Source organism: Nicotiana tabacum, chromosome 6, assembly GCF_000715075.1.
Source record: "Nicotiana tabacum cultivar K326 chromosome 6, ASM71507v2, whole genome shotgun sequence".
NCBI lineage: Eukaryota > Viridiplantae > Streptophyta > Magnoliopsida > Solanales > Solanaceae > Nicotiana > Nicotiana tabacum.
The window spans coordinates 193726307-193753960 of NC_134085.1; the positions used below are offsets into that span (position 1 = coordinate 193726307).

At 38.3% G+C, this 27654-nt stretch overlaps 1 protein-coding gene and 1 non-coding gene across 4 annotated transcripts; both read right to left on the reverse strand.

Annotated features, from left to right (window-relative positions):
- Positions 1 to 824: 824 nt before the first annotated feature.
- Positions 825 to 24249, reverse strand: LOC107811717 (protein NRT1/ PTR FAMILY 1.1-like). Of its 3 annotated transcripts, XM_075256290.1 has the most exons (4): positions 24119 to 24249; positions 23834 to 24022; positions 23519 to 23736; positions 825 to 1152 (listed from the first exon to the last, which is right to left on the reverse strand). In XM_075256290.1, the coding sequence occupies exons 2-4, from the start codon at positions 23994 to 23996 to the stop codon at positions 1114 to 1116; spliced, it is 420 nt and encodes a 139-aa protein (XP_075112391.1). In that variant the 5' UTR covers positions 23997 to 24022; positions 24119 to 24249; the 3' UTR covers positions 825 to 1113. The 3 variants fall into 3 exon arrangements, with proteins under 3 accessions (XP_075112391.1, XP_075112390.1, XP_075112392.1); XM_075256289.1 differs by having other exon boundaries at positions 23834 to 24218; XM_075256291.1 differs by lacking the exon at positions 825 to 1152 and adding an exon at positions 8146 to 8512 and having other exon boundaries at positions 23834 to 24220.
- LOC142182406 (small nucleolar RNA R71) lies at positions 11147 to 11253 on the reverse strand. Its single transcript, XR_012711241.1, has one exon. It is a non-coding gene; the product is annotated as a small nucleolar RNA R71 (small nucleolar RNA).
- Positions 24250 to 27654: the final 3405 nt, after the last annotated feature.

A 27654-nucleotide genomic window follows, 5' to 3' on the forward strand; every position in this document is an offset into this window, starting at 1 on the left:
GGCACCCTCGAATCCCGTGGTTCTAGCACGGTCGCTTAAATTGTTATAATGGCTAAATATCTGATTTAAATACATGTTATGACTTACGTGCTTTTATTAAGTTTAAACCGCTTTTATCATTATCACTTATTTTTATAGAATTGCAACGTCGTGAAAATGCATCTCGAACCACGTCACAATCAATGCGCCCGTGATCGTCAACACATTTTGACTTCGTTGAGATTTGGATTTAAGTCACATCAATGTGCACCCGAATTTAAGAATATGATTTAATTAAGCCGCGCCTAAAGAGTCTAACACGTTATTATTTTTTGAGAAGGCCATGAGATTCACTAAACGTCCTAGCCTGAATTCTAAATATTATGATTAGTTGTTGAGGGCCCCGCAATTTGCATTTTTTATTTAGCGAGGCTCGTTTCATTATTTTAGAAGAGGATATCCTAAAGTGACTACATTTCTATTATTTTGTTTCCAGAAATAGAAGAAAGAAAGATGTATGCTAATCGAAGTATATGCTTTGGCCTAAACCGGACTCCTATCAATTTCTGATTAATTACTTATAAAGTGAAAAGACGTCATACCTTACGAAAATGCTTTGGTTGAACAAAGAAATTACATATGAGATTGATGAAATGCAATACTTAATCCGACAACATCCTTAAGTCGAATCTAAATCAAATTGCTTAAACAGGATTAATAGAGTTCCTTATTAAAAGATGTTACTGATGATGTTCAAAACTAGTCCTATAAATTGCCTAAAGAAATCGAAACTGGATGATTCAAAACTGTATTATATTTGGCTAGATTTAACAGCCATTTGCCCCTACCTATTCAAACATGCTAAAAGAATGAGTTTAAGTTTAACAATTGTATAAATAGTGTCACATTCCATGGATCGTATTTACATCCTGTATGCTAACTAAACGAATCAAATACCGCAGTTTCAGATTAACATAAACTTTACTTAAGTACAAACTTACCAATGTATTCTCTATTAGCTATAAACTAAAATTTACACAACTTAACAACATTTATGAAGAGGCAGTCAGTAAATAACAGGTGATTGTAACTCCTTCAAATCTTTCTATTCATGCTTTTCAATGTTACAATCAGCTACACCAATGTGAGACTCGAGATGTGTACCTGGAAATACTGAAAATGCAAAGGAGAAGAGGAAGAAGACAGGGAAATCAGTAGCAGCAAGAAATGGAATTAGCAGTAGCAGCAGGACACAGAATAGCAGCAGCAACAGGAAATAGAATAGCAGCAGCAACAACTCACGAAACAATTGGAGTGGGATCAAGACCCCAACTAGACCAAGTTCCCGAGTAAAACAACAACAACCAAGCAGACTCAGTTGGGATTTGAGAGGAATCAGTGTTTCACAAACAGGTCAAGATTTAGTGAAATCAAAACAGCAAATCAAAAATTGTAATTTCTAATTCTGCCTGTCTGTGTTATCAAAGAGAATTCTTTTCCAGTTTTCTGTCTTTCAGAACTTAGTTCTCCAAAATGTCCAGTTCCCTCTCTCTGATGGAAGTTCTTCCTTTTATAAGCCTAAGGTCTGCCCTTTAACAGCCTGTTCATCAATCAACCAAACACCCTCCCATGTGCTCTCTTTTTTTTTCCAGTTTCCACTCAAACTTTTAAGTATATAAACCCCCATGATATTCCCTGGCAGACTTACCTTTTAAGTGAGGATTAATATTTCTAAACTAAAGCAGGATATGGGCAGCAGAGTATAATCTGACAGCATATGCTGTCAAACTATTTTAAATGTAACAAAGGCCTTTATGCACATGTTGTGCACAAGTGCACATGCCCTCCAATTCTGATTGTAACTAAACAAAACCAATCCTTTTATATTTCTGATTCAGTTTAACAACTATAAGTAGCTAAATTCAATTCCTAACTGATTCATACTTTGATTCAAACAAAGTTGCAGCAGGCAACAGGTTCAATTGTTAACATTTGAACTACTGAAATTCATTGACGACATTTGTCGACTCGACTATATTAGTTATAACACATACAACCAAAATCAGACATTTAACAGTATAGGACACATGATTCGAATTGTATTGACTAAGCAGAATTGTACCCGAGGAATCAGTTAATCAGTTCAATTTTGAAATTCAACCAATTGCACAACAAATACATACATACACATTATCAGAACAAGTAGAAGAATAAACTCAATCAAACAACAAAGGTTCAGGCAAGGTGGACAGGACACAGTTGATAAAACTCAAAACACAGATTTCACGAAACATGAACAACCTTTAGAACAATCACATGGACTAAAACAAATAAAGAAAAGAAAGCAAAACTCACTTTAAAATCCGAAAAATCAAAAGACCCTAGCTTGGACTCGAACAGACCTTTCTTAAGGCTGAACGGACTTTAATCGAAGTGTTTCTCAGATGAGAAACACTTCGATTAAGGTCCATTAGACCTTAATCTCTTCGGCTTGAACAAGACACGGACCATCGACGAGGAACCCTATGGTTCCAAAAATCAGATCTGGGATTCATGCTTCCCTGGTCAGATTCGGACCAAACCAAGCACGGTTTGGTCACGAGGGGGGTCTGGGGAGTGTCTGGTGTGAAACTGGGGTCAAACGGTGTAAGTCAGGTTCCGACTCGAATCTTCAAATGAAGATTCGAGAAGGTGGGAAGGGATTCGAGCTAGGTGGTTAACAGATCCAAGTTCAGGATGGCAAGGGGGTTCTATGGTGTTAAGGGGAAGGTCATCGACGTTCATGCTGCCGGGTTTCTGGTGAAGGGAGATGGGGGCGGATAGGGTTTGAAGGGGAATGGTCTGTGAAGACGAAGGCCGGGGTATTGGATAAGGGGGGCAGGGTATGGTTGGAAGATTATATATGGGATGGGTGGGTTGATCTCGGCCGTTGGATGAGGTAAGATGGAAGGCCCAGATCTTTCATCTGATGGGGAAACGGTGTCGTTTCATCCTAAAGGGGTTTGGGTCGGTCCGGGTGGAAACGGGTCGGGTTCCTCAGTGGGTTATGGGGAATTGATCTTGGTCGTTGATCAATTTGAGATCAACGGCCCAGATCAGACTGGATTAACACGGCGTCGTTTGGACGCTCTGGGTGTTAGCTGGTGTGGACCGGGTTTCACAGGGGTTTTGGGCTGAGTTTGTTTGGGCCAATTTGTTTAAAATTGGCCCAAGTCCGAAAAGATTTTTTTTTTCTTCTTTATTTTAAAAACAAAACCTAAGTAAATCAAATTAAAATTAAATAAACACTTAATACAATTATTTGCACACACCTTAAAATATTTTAAAACAGGTAAAATCAAGCAAAAACAAAATCACGGACAAAGATGCCTATTTATGATTTTCTATTTAACAACCGGATTACGGTTCAAATTATGCATGACACATACATTTTTTGTATTTTGTTTTAATAAAATAAAATGGGCAAAAAATCATAAATAATTAACAAAGTGCCATGTAAAAATCCAAAAATTGTACAGCAGGACCAATTGTTATTATTTTTTATTTCTTTTGGAGCGATTGTCGCGCGAAACAAAAATCACGTGCTCACAGCTGCCCCTCTTTGTTCGGAAACACGAAGAGTTTTCGTGCAAAGATAAAGTGAGCGTGTATGAGCGATTTTTGCCTATGGACTACTCCGTGTGAAGCATGTTTTTGATAGATCTGACCGAATCTTGCTTCAAAGATTTCCTACATATCCTGGGCTAAACAGGAATCAGGTCAATGTAGTTCGGGAAAATTTTGGTAGCTGGGACTACCATGGGATTGCAATGCTTGCTGTTACTGCTGTTGCTGTTGTCACTGCTGCATCACTGACCGCCTTATTACAACCAAAGGAAAATTGGAACTGAACTAACTACTTATATGCATGTCAACTGCGAGTTACAAGATTCCTATCTATGATTCTTTTGCGACTTGATCTTGGGTCTTAGCTGATTGTGCTTGGAGACTTTGATCCGAATCTTGATGCTTGCGAGTTGCGGCGACTTGTTCAATCTTTGGGATACTGAGTAAAATGCGACTGGCAGAGTTCAGGACCTTAGTCAAATGTTGGAGTCGATCCGCCTTCCATTCACTCTGATATCTCGGGATATCTTCTTTTTGTCTTTTTCTTCTTTGATTCTGAGTTGAGACTCATCTCGTGGGTCATTTCGATCCGTGTACCTCATAACTCTTAAGGATGCTTCCCAACGACTTCTCTTAGGCTGCTGCATGAATTGACTATGGGTCCGAACAACAAAGGCTATATCTAGTCTGGTTAATGTCAAGTACAACAGTTTCCCAATAAGTCTCTGATATTTCCCTTTGTTTTCCAATGCATCATCATCTTGCACCCCTGTAATGTCATCTAGTTCTTTGTTAGTAAACTTCTGGTTGTATTCAAGTGGAGTCCAAGTAGTCTTTGCAGCACTCAATCCCAATTCACCAATTAACGCTAAGGCATATTTCTTCTGGTTCATCAGAATACCTTTGGTGGATCTACTGAATTCAATTCCTGGAAAGTATTTTAACTCTCCAAGATCCTCATTTTGAATGTTTTGTTCAGCTGTTCCTTAGTGGCTTCTATCAGCTTCAGACTATTCCTAGTTATCAGCATGTCATCCACATAAACCAGAATGACAACAATGTTGTTATCCTGTTTCTGAGTAAACAAGGAATGATCCAGACTGCTTTGAGTAAACCCCTGAGCCATTAAAGCTTCAGTCAACTTGACATTCCATTGCCTTCTTGCTTGCTTCAATCCATAAAAGGGATTTGACAAGCCTACATACAAGATGCTCCCTCTTGCTTGCAAAGCCCTCAGGTAATTGCATATATATTTCATCATGAAGATCCCCTAGTAAAAAAAGCATTGTACACATCCATCTGATGGATGTGACAACCTTCTGCTGCAGCGATAGAAACCACTGATCTCACAGTTGCTATTTTAACCACTGGTGAGAATGTTTTAGTGTAATCAAGACCTTCCTGTGGGTTGTAGCCTCTGGCAACCAATTGTGCTTTAAATCTCTCTATATCACCATTGGCTTTATACTTCACCTTTGAATACCATTTGCAACCAATGGGAATCTTTCCTTTAGGTAATGGTACTAATTCCTATGTTTTGTTCTCCTCCAAGGCTGAAATTTCAGTCTTCATAGACTCTACCCATCTGGGGTCTGCAAAAGCTTCTTTGAAGGATCTTGGTTCAGCTACAGAAGTAAGGGTAGTGAGGAAATATTTGTAGGCAGGACTGGTGTTAGTATAGTTAGCTGAATTCTGAATAGGATATGATATATGTGAAGCACAATTTGTAACTGGTGTGACAAAATCCTTTAAGCAACCCGAAGTCTTTTTTGTTCGAACTGACTTTCTTAATTCTACTAACTCAGTCGATGGCATGGCATCTGAAAAGAAAATTTCCTCATGTGCAGATTCACTCACAGGTAAATCTTCCATTACTGCTTCTGTATCTGGTTCAGGAACAGGTGGAATATCTGTAGTGGTAGGTATATCTGCTTCATGATCAACTCCAGCTGATTGAACTGGTGAAGTAACATTCTCCAATTGATAAATCTCTAGATCATCTATAACAGCTTCTCCTTCTATGTTATCCATAGCAGGATCAGACAATATAGGACAATTCAAACCACCATCAGAAAACAGTGGTAAAGGTCGACATTTCTTGAACTTGAAGGGAAATAGAGTTTCTCTAAAGCTAACATCTCGGTTGATGAAGAAGGTGTGAGAAGCTAAATCATACAAGACATATCCTTTAGTAAATTCTGAATATCCCAGCATGATAGCTGCAATTCCTCTAGCAACAAATTTATCATGGTTGTTCAGCTTCTTTGCAAAACATAAGCACCCTATTATCGTCAGATGCTGCAGATTAGGTCTCATTTTGTGAAAAACTTCATAAGGTGACTTCCCTTGTAATGCAACAGATGGCATTCTGTTTATCAAGTAAACTGCTGCTATGACATAATGCCCCCAAAATTTTAAGGGAATTGCTCCCTGGCTATCTCCAGAATATGTTTGTGCTTTCTTTCAGCCACCCCATTTTGCTGCGGGGTGTGCATACAAGTTCTTTGATATATGATTCCCAAAATCTGAAAGATTTGAGAACAATTTGCATTAACAAACTCTCCACTATTGTCTGATCTAATCATTTTCACAGATTTCCCAAATTGTGTTTGTATCATTTTGAAGTTCCTTAAAATCATAACTATATCTATCTATACTATATTAAAAGTACGAAGGCCCTTAGTAAAATGTCGTTCGCCTTTTTTACCCTTTAAAAATAGAGCTCACACTAAGACAAAATAGTCATTTTATTATTTTTTCTAAAATTTAGGAATCTAAAATCAACTAAAATTATTGTTATTAATTATTTCCTTATATAAACAATGTAAAAAATTCTAATATTTAGGACTTTAAAAAAATATAATTTAGTACTTACATAGGTGTGCAAGCGTTTACATATTTAAGGAAAATTACTAACGAAGCATTAAAATACTAAACTTCTTTTTGAAAACTTTGAGCAAATAAAATTTATTTCCTTAAGACTATAAGAACATAATATAGTTACGTAATATTTGACAAGTCAGTATATTATTTTATTCTATTTGATCTATTAAAGCAAATGCACAACTTATATATCGAAGTTATGTAAAGGCATTAGAATACCTTTGCAAAATATAATTATTTTCTTTATTAAGTTAGCTAAATTGGATCAATAGTCTTTATTGGGCTTTTATTTTATAACTCATCACATAGTTTAATAATTTTTGTGCAATTTTTTCAAATTATATATTTGTTAATATAAAAAACACGCACTAGATAAAATAGTCATTTAATTCTTTCCCTAATATTTAGGACCTAGAAATTCATTAATATTTGGTTATTATATCTTTCTTTATTTAAACTAGATACCTAAAATTTAGGACTCTAAAATCAATTAAAAATTTACCTTAAATAAATATTTAAAAAGTCAATTTGGAACAGTAGTACAAAATCTAGAGATGCTCGTCTGAAGTCGGTTATACATGGCAAGTGACAAATGACATCCTAATGGTACTCAATATTCACGGTAAACAAAATATTTTTTTAACATCAATAATTATTTTTTTTTGTTGAAGAATTTACTTTATTTAGTATTTGCAATAAATTACATTAATGTATTTTAATTATGTGGTAAATAGTGTGAGACTAAATTGAAAACTACTAAATATATAGGAAAATAATGTTTCGGTTTTTATTTTATCTTCTTCAATCAATCTAGACTATTATAAAAGCTCGAAACTTTAACGCGAAATTGATCAAATTTTTTTCATTTAAAAATAAATTTTATATTTGACAAAATTATTGTTTAATTAATATTTTTTAATAGTTAGGACGTTGAAATTAACTAAAACTTTGACTATTAAATATTTTACTTATTTGAACTATATAGGAGCTCCTAATATTTAGAAATGTCATCCCAGTAAGATTACTTAAATAAATTGAGTAAGTCCATTTTTCACAAGAAGTCATAATTTTCGGATTTGTTATTTCACCCCGAACAATAATATTATAGGTGACATTAGAAGTGTTCTACTTTAAGATACCAAGAGACTAAAATTTAAAACAAATTGCACAAAAATCATACTCAGAAACTCACGATTATTTTCAGATTACTAAAATTTTAAAGATTTAAGGTTGATAATGTTAGAAATATTAGCTATTTCAAGCTATTCTCTTTTAAGAAAATATTAATAAAATATTTTTCAAAAGTGTTGTCATAGAGTTTCGTAGTTTCTCATGGTGTTGATACGTGGCTACTGATATTATCCATCACTATTGAGCTAAAGGAAGTAACAATGTTTATTAGCATGTATAATCCCTTTATCATCATAATGATCGAATTTTTATAGAAAAGATGGCGTGAGAACCCAAATCTAACGAAAGTCCAAAGATCAACATTTATCTCTTTTTTTTCTTCAGCGGTATATATATATGTATATGTGTGTGTATGTGTGTAATTTTTATAAAATTTACATTCATTGATATGAGATACACGCGCAACGCGCGTACTCTTAAACTAGTCATTTTTAAACTTGAGCAGATACAACCAAGTAATTCTAGAATGATCATCTACGATTGTTAGAAAAAAATTATTCCCATTGTAAGTTTTGACACTGTAGGGCCCCATACATCAATATGTAACAAGTGAAAAACTTCAGAAGCTCTACTTGTATTAGTACTGAATGACAATCTAACATGTCTTGCTAATGGATAGATTATACAATTTTCAATTGTTTTTCTACACTGTTCTTGAGATAGTCCCAACATTTGTTTTATTGCTCCAACTGATGCATGCCCCAACCTTCTATGCCAAAGATCAATATCTACCTTCTCCTTCACTGCAGCCAAGCCTTTATTTTCAACAGTGGTCCTTTTAGTATAAATCTGAGGAAACAGATAGAGATCACCTCTTTCTCTACCAATCCCCCTGACCTTCACTGTAAAGGTCCTGGAACATGCAAAAATTTGGAAAGAAGGTGAATGAGCATTGTAATGCTTTTGTGAGCTTAGAAACAGACAACAAATTGTACTTGAAGTCTGGTACATATAGAACATTGTCTAAAGTGTCTATGCCATTGAAGCTACATGAACCAATGTGTGTTACAGCAATTGTTCCTCCATTTTTAGGTTTGAGATCATATGGTTTGTAGCTCCTAAGTCAACAATCCAATCTTTCTTCTGTGAATCTACTAAAAAAACATTATCATTACCTGCCATATTTGTTGAGATTTCATCAATACCTGCCATGTTGGCTGATAATTCACCAGTGTTGTCCTGTTTGACCAGCTTCAGAATCTGAGAGTACTGTTTAGGGGTGAAATAAGGGCCTAGCAATTGTTCTGCACCACTGTCATTACCATGGTTTTGTCTTCCCTCCTTTGCATCATGTTTTCTACCATCTCCAGCATAGACATTATGAGCTGCAATGATATTCTGCTTCTTCTTATGCTTGAAATCAGCTGGGTACCCTATGAGTTTGTAACAACCTTCGCGAGTGTGACCTTTTAGTTTGTAGTAGTCACAACACACATTATAGTTCTTCTTAGGCTTCTGAGCAAAACCTCCCTTTGCCATCATAAGTGCTTGATAATAGGCTAGATTTATGTAATTTGGCGACTGTTTATGCCCCAGCTTGACTATGTTTGACTGTTGTAGGATAGTTAAGTGATGGTAAATTAGCTCTAATTATGAATTTCATGTTTTGCAGGAGCGAATTACGCGTGTGAGGACTTAGAACTGTAATTGGAGCTAGATTGAAGCAAGGGAAGCCCCTCGAAACTGAGTATGTGGAAAGAAGAGAGAAAGAAGGGCTGAAATGAGGACCCAGACTAGCGCGACCGCGCTAGCCCAGGAATTTGAGGCAGAATGGTAGGCCATATGCGCAGTCATTAGCGCGCCCACTAGCGCGACCGCGCTAGTCCAACTCCGAAAAAATGAATTTCAGGGGTAAACTTGGAAGTTTGGGGGCAATTCCACAAAACCTAAAAGAGGTCCAGCTCGCCTAAAAGAGGATTATCAAGATTTGGATAGCTGATTTCAAGGAAGGAGAAACAAGAGGCAAGGAGGACACTTCAACATATAGTTCTTCATTTCTCCCTTTTGTATTTTACCATTTGTGATGAATTTGGCTATTGTTATGATGAACACTAATACGAGTAGCTAAATATTTAGTCCAAGGTTTTGATGGACCCTATTGAAGGATGAACTTCTTGTTATATTAATATAGGTTGCTTGGTTTAATCTCTATTTGTGTCAACTACGTTCTTGTTGTAGTTAATTGATAGGATCCTCAATTAGTTGTGCCTATTTAGTATGCGTAACTCAGGAGAGAGTACATATTTAGGTAATTGTTAAACAACACCACTCCCAGAGTATATGAGGGATCAATAACCGAGGGTTTAAAGGCGGGATTAGGGATAAAGAAGCCTTGGGTGCAATCTAAAGTGAGCTGTAATAAACAAAGCCAGCTAGCGTAACTCGGGAGAGTGCGTCTAGTAAATTGTCGTGATTACTCGAGAGAGATTTACGGTAATAAGAGTGCTCATGATTGATAGAGGCTGTTAGGGGAATCTATGTGAAACATAACCGGAAGGGATTCCATCAATAGGGGAAATCATAACCTTAGATCCTTCTCTTAATTGTTTACAACTTAATCATAGTTAGTCTTTATTTACTTAATTGCAGTCTTTCATAGTTAGTAAAAATATCCTCAATTGTTATTCAAAATGTTTGGGAAGTTGATTACGTAGAATTAAGTGAGTCTGACAAGAGTAATTGATAGGTTAATTCCTTGTGGGTTCTACTCTAGGCGAAATACTCAGATTATATTTGCAACATCCGTTTGTCCTTTTTAATAAGACGTAGTTGGGCGTGATCAAATTTTGGCGTCGTTGTTGGGGAATTTAACGGTGATATCAATTACAATTGAAAGAAGTACAAAAATTCTTAGTGTAGTCAGTTTTCTCTATATCCAATCTATACATTGATATTTTAGCGTTTGTTGACTTGGTTGTACAGGTGCATGCCTAGAAACTTATCGAGAACTAGTGAAGTATTTGAAGCATTATCAAATCCCGAGAAAGTTTTCAAGGCCTTGAATCGGGCCAATCGGAAAAACAAACAACAACAAACAACTGAACAATTCGAACTAGACATGGGGGATCACGTAGTAAGCCCATCTGCACCAGTAGCGCCAGTGGCACCTCTTGTGCCAGAGGCTGCGCTATATGACTGGGCACAACCCACAGTAGAGAACTTGGCCACAACGATTTTAGTCACGCAGATACAGGCTGAATAGTTTCAAATCACGAACAATATGCTGCACTTGTTGCAAAATAAGGGACTATTTTTGGGGTCACAAATCGAAGATCCTCAATAGTACTTGAAGAACTTCCTGTTAATATACAAAACTCAAAGGCATCCAAACGTAACTCAGAAAGCAATCAAGCTGTTATTGTTTCCATTCTCAATGACATGAGCTGCCCAGACCTAGCTAAACTCACTCCCCATTAATTTCATAACAACTTGGGAGGAGTTAGTCAAGCAGTTTCTTAACAAGTTTTATCCACCCAACAAGACTACTCAACAAATTGATGAAATTTTGAGTTTCAAACAGAGACTAATGGAGACACTCCAAGAAACATGGGAACGATTCAAAGGAATGTTGGTTATATGTCCGCACCACGGTATGATCAGATGTTGGGGCAATGGTTCTACATGGGTTTGGCAGATGACGTGAAGGGTAATGTTGATGCTTCAGCTGGTGGAACATTTTTGAGTAAAACACGGAGAGAAAGCCAGAGTCTACTTGATAAGATGGCACAAAATTCGGGGTGGACAACCAGGAATGCACCTATCACGCCAGTAGTTTACTCAGTGCCCTTAGATCCATCCAACACTCTTGCTGAAAACATGGCCACATTAATGACACATATGAGCATACTCACCAAAAGGGTGGAAGAGTCAGGGCAGAAGCAACAGGTACACATTGTAGATACTACTAATGGAGGCTTATGCACATCTTGCATTAGTCAGCCAATTGGTAACTAGTGGAATGCAGAAAGTGATCATCATCACTACTATGAGGACATGAATTATGTGTCTAATTATGGAGGCCAGCGATAGGGTGGTCAAAATTAGGGCCAACAAAATCTTCCGTGCAGGCCAGTCCAGCCGCAACTCAATAATGAAAACATGGGAGGTATGAGACCTCACAATAATGTGGCACCTTACCAAAGGCCACAGGGATATAATATCAGAATCAATAGCAGGGGTATCATCCTCCTCAGCAGCAGCATGGTGGAAGGCAGGAAGATGGGTTTGCTAGACTCGAGGCAATGATGCAACATGTTATTGGGTCAAATGCAAAAATCAATGAAAGAGTAGATGCACATGAGTCAACAATTAAGAATATTGACGTGTAGATGGGCCAGATTTTGATGTTTTTGAATAGTCGTCCTCATGGGACACTACCTGCAGACAAGCAGATAAATCCAAAAGATCAAGGCCCAAAGCAGCTGATGGCAGTGAGTCTACATTATGGCAGAGAGTTAGACTTGGAGCAAGTGAGGATTCGAGAAAGCAGACAGGCTGAGACACTTGTACCATTGCCTATTGAGTTAGGTAAGTCAACGAGACTAACAAAGGTGACAGTACAACCTGCCCAGGAAGAACATGACACCCAGATTGGGGCTGAGAAAGAAGCTGAGACAGCCCAGGAACGGGTAGTTGAGGTGGTAGCTAACAAAGAAAATATCCACATCATTGGAAAAAAGAGACCCCCCCGCACCATTCCCATAGAGGCTGGCCAAATATAAAAAAGAAGAGCAATACAAGAAATTCATGGAGATGCTGAAACAAATCCAAGTAAACATTCCATTGATTGATGCTTTGAAGGAGATGCCTGGTTATGCAAAAATGATGAAAGACTTGATGTCCCGAAAATTCGATTTCTAATACTTGGCCACGGTGACTTTTACGTAGACCTGTAGTGCAGTGGTGACTAAACCAATTGCTGAGAAGCTATCTGACCCAGGGAGTTTCACAATTCCATGCACCATTGGAAACTTTGCTTTCACCAAAGCACTTTGTAATTTGAGGGCTAGTATAAATCTCATGCCCCTGGCAATCTATAAGAGGTTAGGGATTGGAAGAGCTAGACCCACTTCTATGTTGTTGCAGCTGGCTGATAGGACCGTGAAAAGACCCTATGGTGTCCTGGATGATGTATTGATCCAAGTAAGGAAATTTGTGTTCCCTGTAGATTTTGTGATTCTAGATTGCAAGGTGGATGAAGAAATTCCCATAATTTTGGGAAGGTCGTTTTTAGACACCGGGAAAGCTCTCATTGATTGTGAGACTGGGGAGCTTAAGATAAGGTTGAATGATGAGGAGATAACATTCAATGTGCAGAAATTTATGAGGCGACCAAGTGAATTCGCCAATTGTTCTCTTATTGATGCCGTGGATGTAATCGTAGAGGCTGATGATGAGACGCTAACTATTGAGGACCCCCTTGCTGCATGTCTGGTTAATTTGGATGAGGTGAATGGGGAAGAACTGGCAGAATGGGTATTGGCTTTAGAGGGTAGAGGGTTTTGGGATAGAACTCTGGAATTCGAACCCCTACATTTAGAAAATAGAGAAATTCCTCCAGCCAAGCCATCCATAGAAGAACCACCAAAGCTGGAATTAAAGCCACTGCCTGACCATCTCAGGTAGGAGTTTCTAGGACCTAACTCCATATTACCTGTTATTATCTCAGCTAGTTTGTTAGATGTGCAGGCACAACAACTTTTGCAGGTGCTCAAGGAGTGTAAGACTGCCATTGGGTGGACCATGACAGACATTAAGGGGATCAACCCGGCCTATTGTATGCATAAAATTCTGCTGGAAGAGGGATACAAACCATCCAGGGATCATCAAAGAAGGCTGAACCCCAACATGAAGGAAGTGGTGAAGAAAGAAGTGATAAAGTGGTTGGAAGCGGGAATCATTTTCCCAACCTCTGATAGCAACTGGGTTAGCCCGGTGTAATGTGTGCCTAAGAAGGGTGGCATAACAGTGGTCAAAAACGATAACAATGAGCTGATCTCTACAAGAACCATCACGGGCTAGAGAATTTGCATGGACTACAGAAAATTAAATCTAGATACCCGGAAAGACCACTTCCCACTTCCCTTTATTGATCAGATGCTAGACAAATTGGTAGGGAGGTCTCACTTCTATTTTCTGGATGGGTACTCAGGGTACAATCAACTCTCCATTGTACCAGAGGACAGAGAGAAGACCTCTTTCACTTGCTCGTATGACATTTATGCTTTTCGGAGGATGCCCTTTGGCCTATGCAATGCACCCACCACATTCCAAAGGTGCATGATGGCCATATTCACTGATATGGTAGAAGACATAATGGAGGTATTCATGGATGATTTATCAGTAGTGGGAAACTCATTCGATGAGTGCCTTATAAATCTGACCCGTGTACTGAAACGATGTATCGAAACTAACCTGGTTCTTAATTGGGAGAAATGCCATTTCATGGTACAAGAGGGCATAGTCTTAGGACATCGGGTATCAAGTAAAGGAATCGAGGTGGATCGTGCCAAAGTTGATGTGATAGCAAAGCTACCTCCCCCACTTCAGTCAAGGCAATCAGGAGCTTCCTCCGGCATGCCGGTTTCTACCGGAGATTCATAAGAGACTTCTCAAATATTGCAAACCCTCTCTGTAAGTTGTTAGAAAAAGATCACCCTTTCTTGTTTTTTGATGATTGCAGAGTAGCATTCGAGGAGTTAAAAAAGAGGCTAGTCACATCACCCATCATTATTGCCCCCCACTGGGAGCAACCATTCGAACTTATGTATGACGCTAGTGACAATACAGTGGGGGCAGTGCTGGGACAGCGGAATGACAAGATAATGCACCCGATCTACTATGCTAGTAGAACACTGAGTGGAGCCCAACTAAACTACACTGTGACTGAAAAGGAGATACTGGCTGTGGTGTTTGCATTTGACAAGTTCAGGTCATACGTGATTGGCTCTAAGGTAATAGTATATACTGATCATGCAGCTCTCAGGTATTTGATTGAGAAGGAGTCTAAACCACGCCTGATTCGTTGGGTGCTGTTACTGTAAGGGTTCGACCACGAAATTCGTGATCGTAAGGGCACAGAAAACCAAGTCGATGATCATCTATCACGACTTGAGGGAGCTGAAAACGTAGTTGAGGTTGAGGATATTCTGGAGGCCTTTCCAGATGAGCAACTGCTCGCTATAAGTCTTGAGGAAGTGCCATGGTATGCAGACTTCGCAAATTACTTGGCAAGTGGTATAGTGCCTTATGACCTTTCCTTTGTACAAAAGAAAAAGTTTTTTACGTGACTGCCGCATATATTATTGGGATGAACCTTATCTGTTTCAAAAATGTGTTGACAATATGATCCGGAGGTGTGTCCCCGAGATAGACCAATCTTCAGTTTTGTAGGCATGTCACGCATCGGCTTATGGAGACATTTTGGAGAAGTCAAGAGGGTCGCGAAAGTGCTAGAGGCCGGATTCTATTGGCCAACAGTGTTCAACGATGCTTATCAATGAGTGAAGGGCTGTAATAAATGTCAACAAACTGGGAACATCACCTGTCGCCATGAGATGCCCATGAACCCAATTCAAGAGGTTGAAGTGTTCGATGTTTGGGGGATTGATTTCATGGGCCCCTTTGTCAGCTCCTTTGGCAATAAGTACATACTTGTTGCTGTAGATTACGTGTCCAAGTGGGTGAAAGCTGTAGCACTTCCCACCAATGATGCAAGAGTGGTGGTAAGGTTTTTGAAGAAGAACATATTCACTCGTTTTGGGACCCCAAGAGCTATTATCAGTGACGGAGGCAATCACTTCTGTAATCGAGCTTTTGAAAAGTTGCTGGAAAAGTACGATGTACGCCACAAGGTGGAAACACCATATCATCCTCAGACCAGTGGACAGGTCAAAGTGTCTAATAGAGAGATCAATAGTGTATTGACCAAGACTGTAAATGCCACAAGAACTGATTGGGCGAAAAAGCTAGATGATGCACTCTGGGCCTATAGAACTGCTTTTAAAACATCGATTGTTATGTCACCATATAAGTTGGTGTTCAGGAAGGCTTGCCACTTACCAGTGGAACTTGAAAATAGAGCTTGGTGGGCACTGAAACAGCTGAGTCTAGACATTGAGGCTACGAGCGCAACGAGAATCACAGAACTGCATGAGCTCGACGAGTTCCGATATCTGGCTTTTGAAAGCACAAAGTTGTACAAGGAAATGATGAAGAGGTTGCATGACCAGAATATTGTTGAGCGACATTTCAACCCTGGGGACATGGTATTGCTTTATAACTCAAGATTAAGGCTATTCCCGGGTAAGCTCAAGTCACGATAGTCTCACCCATTTCGAGTGGTCGAAGTATCCCCTTCAGGGGCTGTAGAGATTGCCTCAGATAAAGACTCTCATACATTTATAGTCAATGGGCAGAGATTGAAACTATATGTAGACATGAATGAACCAAAGGAAGCGTCAAAGATCCACCTGACCGAACCTCAGAGGTCGAGCGAGCCTTTTAATGTGCTTGTCTGCGTCGTGCCACGACGTTAAATCAGGCGCTGCATGGGAGGCAACCCATTGATGGTAGTATTTGTAATTTTGAGTTTAGGGAAATACTAACCAATGCAGGTGAGCTTGGGCAAGTGACAAGTCCATCGACATCGGAAAGAACATGTGAAAAATATAAAATAAATCGTTTCTAGGAGCGCGCCCGCGCTAGCGCATATGGGTAAGTATTCTACCTCAGCTCCAACAACTAGCGCGGTCATGCTACAGACCACGCATGTGACTGCGCTAGAAGCACGGCCGTGCTAGAGGCCGTGCATATAGGCAAGTGTTCTGCCTGGACTAGCGCGACCGCGCTCGTACCTCTAGAGACCGCGCTAGTCCAGCGTAACTGACGCATCTTTTTATTAACTTGCAATAAGTTTCTTTTGTTATTTTAGTATATTAGTTAGTCTAAATCCCCCCTCCTATGTAATTCCCAATTCCTCTTCATTCCCAAATCCTCCCAACACTTAACAAAAACAAACGACCCTAAAAATCCTAACCCCCCCTTCTTCAAGAACTCAATCTTCTTCATCTCCCATCTTCTTCAGATTTCCAACCCACCTTCCCCAAACTTCAAGTCACGTTCTCCCCTACTCTTTTTCAATTCTCCTCATATTCTCACTACAGGTATGTTTTCTTTGTGCCATTTTTATTATATATATATATATATATTTTAGATTTCGTTTTCTTTTCTTTTTGTGTTTCTTTTCGCTTCTTAGTAGAAATTTTAGCATATGTTGTAGTGATTGTGGGTGGTAAGGTTGGTGGAGTTGTAGCTTGATGTAGTTTGTGATTTTGGGAACATTGTGGTGGTTGTGGGGTGGTAACATGTTTGAAATGGGGTGTGCGTGCATAATGCCCATAAGGTATTTGTGTAAATGCCTCAGTGAATGTAATTGTGTAATTGTAACCCATTGTGCATGTGAAGTTTGAGTAACCGCATTGCGTCACAATTTTGTTTTGGGCTGTGCTAATGATGTTCCGTTTTCCAAGTACTATGGCTCTACCTAAGAAACGCCGCACCACAGCTACCTGTTTTAGCAGTCAAGCTAGATCGTCCAGGGCGTGCGGGTCAGCGCCTACTCATCCCTTCGATAGTAGCAGGTTTGTATCTACCAAGGCTCAAGACCGCTTTACGGATAAGGCCCCTAAAAAGCTGATCTCAGAAATGGGCATTGATATAGGATCGGTCCAGCTGGGCTGCCCTCATATGTATATAGAGCTGGTGAGGCGAGGGTTACAAACTTTCATCGATGAGCCGGCCGAGGGGAATGTGATGGTCGTCCGAGAGTTTTACGCCAATGTGAAAGAGCATGTCAATGGCGTGGTCACTGTGCGCCGAAAGGCGGTGGATGCCTTTGTTGAGGCTATACGGATGATGTACCAGCTGCCCCCTCCTCTAGATCCTTATGATGACTATTATGAGGGGTATGGTCGATCACACACGTAGTGGGCGAGGTTCTTTGAAACAATTTGTGTACCCGAAAAAGAGATTGTTTGGACGAAGTATGGTCGGAAGTTTCATTCCTCGTCGCTAACCTTTGAAGGGAAGTGCTGGTTGTATCTTACCAACAACCATCTAATCCCGTCCTCCAACACTACGGAGGTGAATGGCCCTCGAGCGACTCTGATTTGGTGCTTCATTAATGGTCACAACTTTGATGTGGCCAAAGTAATTCATGAGGAGATGTTCACCTATTGTCCAATAAAAAGGTATGGGTTCTTTTTTCCTTCGTTGGTTACTAAACTTTGCCGGGCGGCTCGGGTGCCAGAAAATTTGGATGTTGATGGGAGAGTGCCAAAAGACCACAAGTTCCGAGCTGACAAGGTCACTACTGGTAAGGAGCCGATGGCAGCATGTGGTGATGCTAGTGGTGATTCTGATGACTCTGAGGAAGCGGAGGCTGAGCAGGAGGATGCGGAGGCCAAGCCACAAACCCATGAGCAAATTGCAGCAGCTGCAACACAATTTGGGACTACAACACCATCTGGGGCAGCTCAGGTTACCCGGTTCACAGCTTTGGAGCAGGAGGTGGCTGGATTGCGTACCTCGGTCACTGACTTGGGTACCCATGTTGACGCGGCGACTGACAGGCAGGTGAAGTCGGAGAAAACAAATATTGGGCTAGTTGAGAGCTCTGGGTCGTGCTTGCAATTTGAACCTAGACATTGTCTCCGATCAAGAGTGATCTTTCAGGGAAGTTCCTTTACCTCACTGTTTGTTATTTTGTATGCCATGGGGACACGACTTCACTTTGAGTGTGGGGTGAGGGTTACTTCAATGTATATATGTATATGTAACAATTTGACTGATTAGTGTTTCTTCGTTTCTTCTTGATTGTTTTTGGTGTTTTGAGTAATAGTACATTAGGTACGCTTAAGGTAGGTAAGTTAACTTGAAAAAAAAAGAGGAATATGAGGACTCTTCCTGATGACGGATCTTTTAGACAGTCTTCTTGAGGGAAGTAAGTCTAAAGAAAATACCAAAAAGATTTCATATTTTTCTTGTTTTGCTTTAGGTAGTGTAGTAACTCCCCCCTGGTTTTTCTTTGAGCCACGGTTCTTTTCCAAGGGTTTATCTTGAACCAGGTGTAGTTAGTTTTTGTTTATTTTGATTTTAGTTTTTAGTTAGTATTGATGGGCTATGAGCTGAAATAGAAAGAGAAACCCTTGGCGTTGATACACCTAAACACAGTAGACACTAGAGTGTAATGCTTAGTCTCAGTAGTTGATTCTTGCTAAAGTGCCTTAAATTATATGTTTGTAACTGACTTAAATACTTAAAAGAGAGTGTCTAGATAAGCCAATCTGGAGTGAGTCATATGCCATGTGTGTATGAGTTGTACTGTATTCTATGCTTTACATTCGATGCCCAGAACTTGCCCCGTGTGTTTGCAAAGCGAAATAGTAGTTTCATTCAATCCTAGAAGTGATATAGGCATTTCTTTGTTGAGCCAGATATATAAAGTATACCCACCTAAATATAATACATCGTAGTCAACCCCGTTGAGTCTTTAAGCCTGTTTCTTTGGCAACCACATTGCAAACCCTACCCAATTATTTGAATGGACATCTGTTTGAACCCCGTTACCTCTTGTAAGCACTTGAATGGTAGTAAAATATTCAAAAGCTAAAGTGTGGGGTGGTGGTTTAGTTTTTGAGTGGAACCGATGAAATAGAGGAAAGATGCAGTTGTTTGGAAAAGTAAAAGAATAAGCACCACTAAAGAGTAAATGTAATAGTTGATAAGTGGTGATTTGATACAATTGCACCTAATGAAATGAGATGTTATAAATAAAAATCTGGTGGAATGTCTGGACTCTGGTTGACATAAGTAGGTTTTGAAGGTTAATGCGATTGTATTAAAAGTGCTTAGGGAGGTTAGTCACTATATCCAAATATATCCTACAAGTCCCCTAGTCTACATTACAACCAAGTAAAGTCCTAATTGATCTTCGACTGAATGGGCTCGATTAGTAGAGTAGTACACTACGGGCAAGCCTATGGTGCGTCTTTGTGGCATGTGAATGTTCTTTTTGATAGTGAGCGGATTTTCTTCATCGAAGTTCCTAATTGTTCTTAATATTAATATTTGCGGAACTACTCTCTTGTGTGATGTGAGGGCATGTGATTCACGAAGGAAAGGTAAGTCTTGACTGATGTATAGAGTAATTTGAGTAAGTACGAATATTTCACGGCACATGAGAGTCGATTTTTGAGGCAAAGATTGTTCACTACTAGGCGTAACTTTGATGATTTGTTCTTGGTGTGATACGTTAGGGGAAAAGACTTAGCGAAGGGACCTTTGTAGAGTGTGATGGATTGCTCGAGGACAAGCAATGATTTAAGTGTGGGGTGTTGATAATAGGCTAGATTTATGTAATTTGGCGAATGTTTATGCCCCAGCTTGACTAGGTTTAACTGTTGTAGGATAGTTAAATGATGGTAAACTGGCTCTAATTGTGAATTTCATGTTTTGCAGGAGCGAGTTACACGTGTGAGGACTTAGAACTGTAATTGGAGCTAGATTGAAGCAAGGGAAGCCCCTCGAAACTGAGTACATGGGAAGAAGAGAGAAAGAAGGGCTGAAATGAGGACCCAGACTAGTGCGACCGCGCTAGCCCAGGAATTTGAGGCAGAATGGTAGGCCATATGCGCAGTCATTAGCGCGCCCACTAGCGCGACCGCGCTAGTCCAACTCCGGAAAAATGAATTTCAGGGGTAAACTTGGAAGTTTGGGGGCAATTCCACAAAACCTAAAAGAGGTCCAGCTCGCCTAAAGGAGGATTATCAAGATTTGGATAGCTGAGTTCAAGGAAGGAGAAGCAAGAGGCAAGAAGGACACTTCAACATATAGTTCTTTATTTCTCCCTTTTGTATTTTACCATTTGTGATGAATTTGGCTATTGTTATGATGAACACTAATACGAGTAGCTAAATATTTAGTCCAAGGTTTTGATGGACCCTATTGAAGGATGAACTTCTTGTTATGTTAATATAGATTGCTTGGTTTAATCTCTATTTGTGTCAACTGCGTTCTTGTTGTAGTTAATTGATAGGATCCTCAATTAGCTGTGCCTATTTAGTATGCATAACTCAGGAGAGAGTGCATATTTAGGTAATTGTTGAACAACACCACTCCCGAAGTATATGAGGGATCAATAACCGAGGGTTTAAAGGCATGATTAGGGATACCGAAGCCTTGGGTGCAATCTAAAGTGAGCTGTAATAAACAAAGCCAGCTAGCGTAACGTGGGAGAGTGCGTCTAGTAAATTGTCGTAATTACTCAGGAGAGATTTACGATAATAAGAGTGCTCATGATTGATATAGCGATTAGGCGAATCTATGTGAAACATAACCGAAAGGGATTCCATCAATAGGGAAAATCACAACCTTAGATCCTTCTCTTAATTGTTTACAACTTAATCATAGTTAGTCTTTATTTACTTAATTGCAGTCTGTCATAGTTAGTAAAAATATCCTCAATTGTTATTCAAAACGTTTTGGAAGTTGATTACGTAGAATTAAGTGAGTCTGACAAGAGTAATTGATAGGTTAATTCCTTATGGGTTCGACTCTGGGCGAAATACTCAGATTATATTTGCAACGACCGTTTGTCCTTTTTAATAAGGCGTAGTTGGCGTGATCAGTGCTGTAATATCTGCATTATCAGTTGTAGATATAGTGTTTGTCATGTTCCTTTGGCTCTCCCTTTGAGAAATAAGTTGAAATTGAGCTAGTGCCCTGCCTATCAGTGGTAATTTCTCTGTGGATCTGAAATATCCTAGAACAATCCACCTTATCAAAACGCTCCTTCAGATCATCCTATACCGCACTAGCATTTGAGGAATACACCATGCCACTCAATAATTTTGGTGAAACACAGTTCATCAACCAAGACAATACAATCGCATTACAACACTCCCAGAGATCAACGAGATTCGTACTATAATTCTCCCTTTTGCATGTGCCGTCAATGAAACCTAGCTTATTTCAACCTAGGATTGCAATCCTCATTGCCCGACTCCACATGGAGTAATTTTCCGATCCTCTCAATTGCAACGAAATCAATATAGCTCCTGAATTATCATTTGAATTCAGGAAAGTGGATGATTGTGACCTAATTTCTCTAGTTCGGTGTTATCGAGAGTCGCCATTGTTGATCTTCCAAATTAGTTTTGAGAGAACAGAATTGAGGACGATGAGACTACATTAATGGCCGTGTGGCTCTGATACCATGTTAAAATTAGTGGATTGTGTCTGTGTAGTTAGTGAATTAAGATTGAGCATTTATCAATGGAGGTTTGGATACAGAAGAACAGAGACGAGAGAAGAAGACTTAGAGAAGAAGAGGGAAATGAACGCTTAGCTTCTCATTCCACTTGCACATGCTTATATACAATTACAATCTAAAATCCAGCTAAGTGACAGCTGTCATTCCTTAACTAACCTACTAACTCTTTTAGCAATAATTAACCACCTTGCTAACTACCTAGCTAAGTGACAACTGTCATTTCTTAACTAACCTACTAACTCTTTTAGCAATAATTAACCACCTTGCTAACTGCCTAACTACAGTATAACTAACAATTGCAACTATAGTTAGTTAACTCACGTTACTCCTATTTCATCAGTAGGCTCGCAATCTTTTCAGCTACTAATGTGGTACTTTGTTCGCACAATCAATACAATAATTAATAGGAATACTATTTAATTTAGTTCAAAAATGTCATTTGCAGTATTTTGATTCTTTTGGCCTGGGGGTGGTAAAATGTGCAATAAACTAATTCAGAATTGTGCAAGCTTGTCTTTGATTTCCTAGTGCATTTATAGGACGATCCAAAACTAGGGATATTGCATAAGAGATGAAGCTTCTTTAGACAAAAACTAAAATATTTGTAGCAGCAAATAGGATAGTAATGTCAGTAGTTTTCAAAGTAATGTCAGCAGCAAATTGGATCGTCCGACTGTGTATATTATTTTGACAGGATAATTGAATAAGAGACGTACTGCAGTAGTAGTAAGAACCAGTGGCACTTTCTTCAAGAAAATTTAATTTCATTAACTTGGAATGTCTGTGTAACGGACAAACGTTTCGCATATTCGGAAAATTTTAATTAAACACACGGTGTGGTGTCATAAATATACAGATATTTATCAAATGTAATATAGCTCGAAAAAATGACATTGTATAGTCACTAAAGATGAATATATATACATTCTGAATATTATATATAAAAATTATACAAATTTTATACATTTTTCGACTATCAAATATAAATAGTTTATGACGTAGGCTAAAAGTGATAATAGCCCAAATAGCTCTCATCAATTTGACCTCCCAGGCCCGCACTGCCCTCCATTTATCAGGAAAACAAAGCAAAGATTTTCCAATTAAGGCTAAACCAAAAGGAAGGAATAAGGGTCTTAAACGAAGAGATAAACTATTAAAGACAGGCGGATTCAGGATTTGATTTATGGGTTCAGTCTTATAGATTGCCAGCAATGAATTTATTATATTTTAAAATTATAGGTTCATATTTATTACTATAATTTTAGTGTATCTTTACAAATAAATTTTGTGTAACGATTAGAGTATTGGTTTAGTTGAACGTCGTAGTGTATCGTGGGATTCGCCGAACGATGTAACCTAGTAGTCAATGAGGTGTATGAAGAACATTGAGATCTCAGGTTCAAATCTTAGTGGAGACAAAAATATTAGATTATTTCTTCTCATGTGTCGACGCAAATCGAAACATTAATAAATGATATAGTACTAATTCGAAAACATTGATAAATGATAGTAGTAAATGATACTTACCAGTAAACTGAAGATGCAACCGAGGCCAATGGTAACGAAACGACCCAGATATGAATCAGCAACAAAAGCACCAATTAAAGGCAAGAAATTAGTAGCTGCTGACCAGAAAAATAGTAAATTTTGAGCAGTAGTGATCCCCATCCTGTAATCTTTCATGAGATACTTGGTCATATTGGGTAAAAGCCCATAGCTTGCAGTGCTCTCCAATGCCTCATTTGCTGTTAAAAAAAGCCCAAAATTAACTAAATCTATACCCAGAAACAAAGAAGTAAAACAAAAAAAGATGACCAGAATTTGGTTGGAAATGAATAGTACCGATAATAAAAGGCATAGTTATAATGCCACCCTTTTTTCTTCTATTAATTGGAACATTTAAAGAAATATCATGTGGATATTTTTGCTGCTGCTGATGATGATCTTCCATTTTAATAATTGTTTGATGTAAAGGAATCAGCTCTTTCATCTCCCGCTGCTCCATATCTTCCACAATTACTTAAGATTAAGCTGCTGATGAGGAAAGTAATTAAACTCAAAGCAAAAGGAAATTGTGAATTCAAGTGATTGGATATATCTAAAATCAGACAACTGAAGGTTGCATACAGTTACTTTTTTGCAAATACAACAAAAGCCATGACTATCTTCCTTTTCCCTCTCTCTAGTCTCCCTCAATCATATATTTATAGGCATATAAAAGTTACCGATTAGAATAATTTCGCCTTCTGTAGGAGTTTATGGTCCAAAAAAGCAGCTTCTGCCCTCTGTATGTTACGTAGCATTTATTTTGTTTTTTTAACCTCCGGTACCTATACTGTGGTCCTATTAAATTTAGTTTTCCCCATAATATATTGGTAGTGTTTCGTAACAAAGGACGACTTCATATCTAAGATTCAAACTTGAAATCTCTAATTAAAAATGAAGGAGTACTTATCGCTCTATCATAAACCTTGTTGGTGGTACGTTAGAGGTGACAGTGGACTTGAAAACGGAATGATGTGATGTCTTTAATAAATTTAGATTTGCGTCGGAAAGTCTCACATTTAAGAGTAAAACGTTCCTTAATTAAGACAATTTCATATTCAAAATTCAAATCTAAAATCTCTAATTAAGAATGAACGAGTATTAATCATACTATCACAACCTTGGTGAAATGGAAACTCTTTGACTCATGAGCTCAGCTTCCACCCTTAAGTAATCATATTAGAAAATTATATATATATATATATATATATATATATATATATATATATATATATATATATATAAATTCCTTTCTGATATTTTAATCACGAATTGACGGTTTAGAAAGATATTAAAAAACTATTTATTATTTTTTGGGAAACTTATTTTTAATAACTTCATTAGGAGAGTGTTATTTAAGTAAATATTTAAGGAGAAACTAAGAATAATTATACGGATACTTATATAACATCAACATCGTACTCAGTGTTTTAAAAGGCGTTTTCGGGACGAGGCGCATTAAAAATGCCCCGAGGCGATGGTGTGGGACGAAAGTCTCAAGAGGCGTATGCTATGCTCGGGCGTTTGAGGCGCGTTTTTGTACTGAGGCATAAGCTCCAGAGACCTTTTCAAACTAAAACAAAATTTGTTGACTAAGTCCTTCATATAATACCCAAATTCTCAAAAGTCAGCTTGTAATTACTCAAAAATTTTAAAAAGGAACTGAAGTGTATTAAATTTAAAAGTCAAGACCTTTTTATCGATTGAAGCCCTAATTTATGGTCTTTCCCAATTCTTTATCTTATCCGCTAGTTTGCTAATATCTCCCAAAAACAAAGAATATTCAATTTCTTTTTACAAATATAAAGAGAACTCCATTCTCGTTCATAGTAACAAGTTCAAAGTTCAAATTGCAGGTTACTCATCCTTTTTGTTCCTCCATGTAGAAAACTTTATTCTTTTAGACTCAAGTTACTTGTGCTTGTAAGTAATGTATAATAAATTGTTTTGACTAGTTTTTTGTGGGGATGGAGTATGTGTATATATATATTTCACACATTTATAGTTTTCTTTAATTTCTATGCAATTTTACATGTTTATAAATATTTACAGTAATTATATTATTTTATAAAGTATTACTCCCTCTGTTCCAGTTTATGTGAACCTATTTCCATTTTGGTCTGTCCCAAAAACAATGATCGCTTTCTAAATTTGGTAACAATTTAGCTTAAACTTACAATTCTGCCCTTAATGAGAAGCTTTTATAACCACACAAATACTCTGGGGCCTTTTTTGACTTGTTTAGGACCACAAATTCTAAAAGTCTTCATTTTTTCTTAAACTCTGTGCCCAGTCAAACAGGTTCACATAAATTGGAACGGAGAGAGTAAAAATTAAATACCCATGGGGCTTACGCCCCATGCCTCGGGACTTATGCCTTGCTGAGGCATATTATCACGACCTGGATTTTTCACCCTCGGGAGTCGTGATGGCGCCTACTAGTGAGAGCTAGGCAAGCCGACAATTATAAATTTTATTATCCTTTTTCCTTATCTTTTAACAATTTCACTATTTAACATCCGATCAACAGCGAAATAAAAAAATGCGGAAGACGAAATTCAATAATTTAACTAAATACTAGTACGAAATCTAAAATACAACTCCACCCAGATCTGGTGTCACAATGTCACAGACCATCTATGAATACTACAAATAGGGTCTGAACAAAGAAAAATATAAGTCTATCTCTGAAATAAATAAGAACAGAATGGAAAGGATAAAAGGGGACGTTAAGGCCTGCAGACGTCTGGAGGACTACCTTGGGTCTCCGCTGGACTGAAGGTAGCAACCTCGCTATGGTCCAAAAGCTCCAGTACCGGGATCTCCATACAGCGAAGAGTGTAGTATCAGCACAACCGACCCCATGTGCTAGTAAGTGTTGAGCCTAACCTAGGCGAAGTAGTGACGAGGCTAGGACAAGACAACCAAATAAACCTGTGCAGTTAAATCATATACGACAAATAATGATAATAGAAACTAGTTGTTAAAGATGGGAAGGGGGAACATGCTGCGGGGAATATAAGTACTAACAGAATTTCAGTAGAGAAGCACCAAGAACACCATAATTTCATATCAGCAAGAATAAGGAAAACAGTAAAAAGTGCACGGCATCACCCTTAGTGCTTTTACTCTCGTTATTACCATAAGAATCAATATTCACTATTATTCTTTCTTGTTGTGGCATTCAACCCGATCCCAATCATTTAATACTGTTGCGGCGTGCAACCCGATCCCAATCACATAATGATGTTACGGCGTGCAACCCGACCCCACCTGTCTACCCTTATTACTCCTTGTTGCGGCGTGCAACCCGATCCCATATAATATTGTTGCGGGCTGCAACCCGATCCCAATATACAAATCAATACCAATCACAAAAGAATCCCGACAAGGGAACAATAGTATAACGACAATATCCCGACAAGGAAAAAATAATATCATAAGCGATAACATCCCTGTAAGGGAAACAATATCATAAACAATAACATCCTGACAAGGGAATCAACAATATATCTCACCTCGTTTCCACAATCACTTCACGACATAAGTCTCAACTTGAGCCAATGCTCAACAATGGTCAATTACCAAGAATACTTTCATAAGCCTTGTTCAACATTTATAATCATCATATTAAGCATGGACAATACATAACAGATTCACCACAATCATAGTATAAGACTCACAGGCATGCTTGACACCAACGTATAGATACTCGTCACCACACCTATACGTCGTACTCAATGTGAGCACGTGATTTTTGTATTACACGACAATCACTCCAAAAGAAACAAAAAATAGCGATCGGTCTTGCTGTACAATTTTCGGATCTTTCACGTGGCATTTTGTTAATTATCTATGATTTTGTCCATTTTTATTATTATTGAAACAAAATACAAAAATGTGTGTGTCATGTGCAGTTTGAACCGTAACCCGTCTATTAAAGAGAAAAATCATAAATAGGCATCTTTGTCCGTGATTTTTTGTTTTGTTTGATTTTACCTGCTTTAAATATTTTAATATATGTGTGCAAATAATTGTATTAAGTGTTTATTTAATTTTAATTTGATTTACTTAGGTTTTGTTTTAAAATAAAAAAAATAATAATAAGAGAGTGCAGA

What these genes read in the sequence shown, in the direction of transcription:
- LOC107811717 (XM_075256290.1), bottom strand. Translation starts at nt 23,996, where the DNA reads ATGGAGCAGCGGGAGATGAAAGAGCTGATTCCTTTACATCAAACAATT. An exon ending in AACTATGCCTTTTATTATCG is followed by an intron (nt 23,737 to 23,833) that starts GTACTATTCATT and finishes TTTTTTTAACAG; the next exon opens with CAAATGAGGCATTGGAGAGC. An exon ending in GTTGCATCTTCAGTTTACTG is followed by an intron (nt 1,153 to 23,518) that starts GTAAGTATCATT and finishes TTGCATTTTCAG; the next exon opens with TATTTCCAGGTACACATCTC.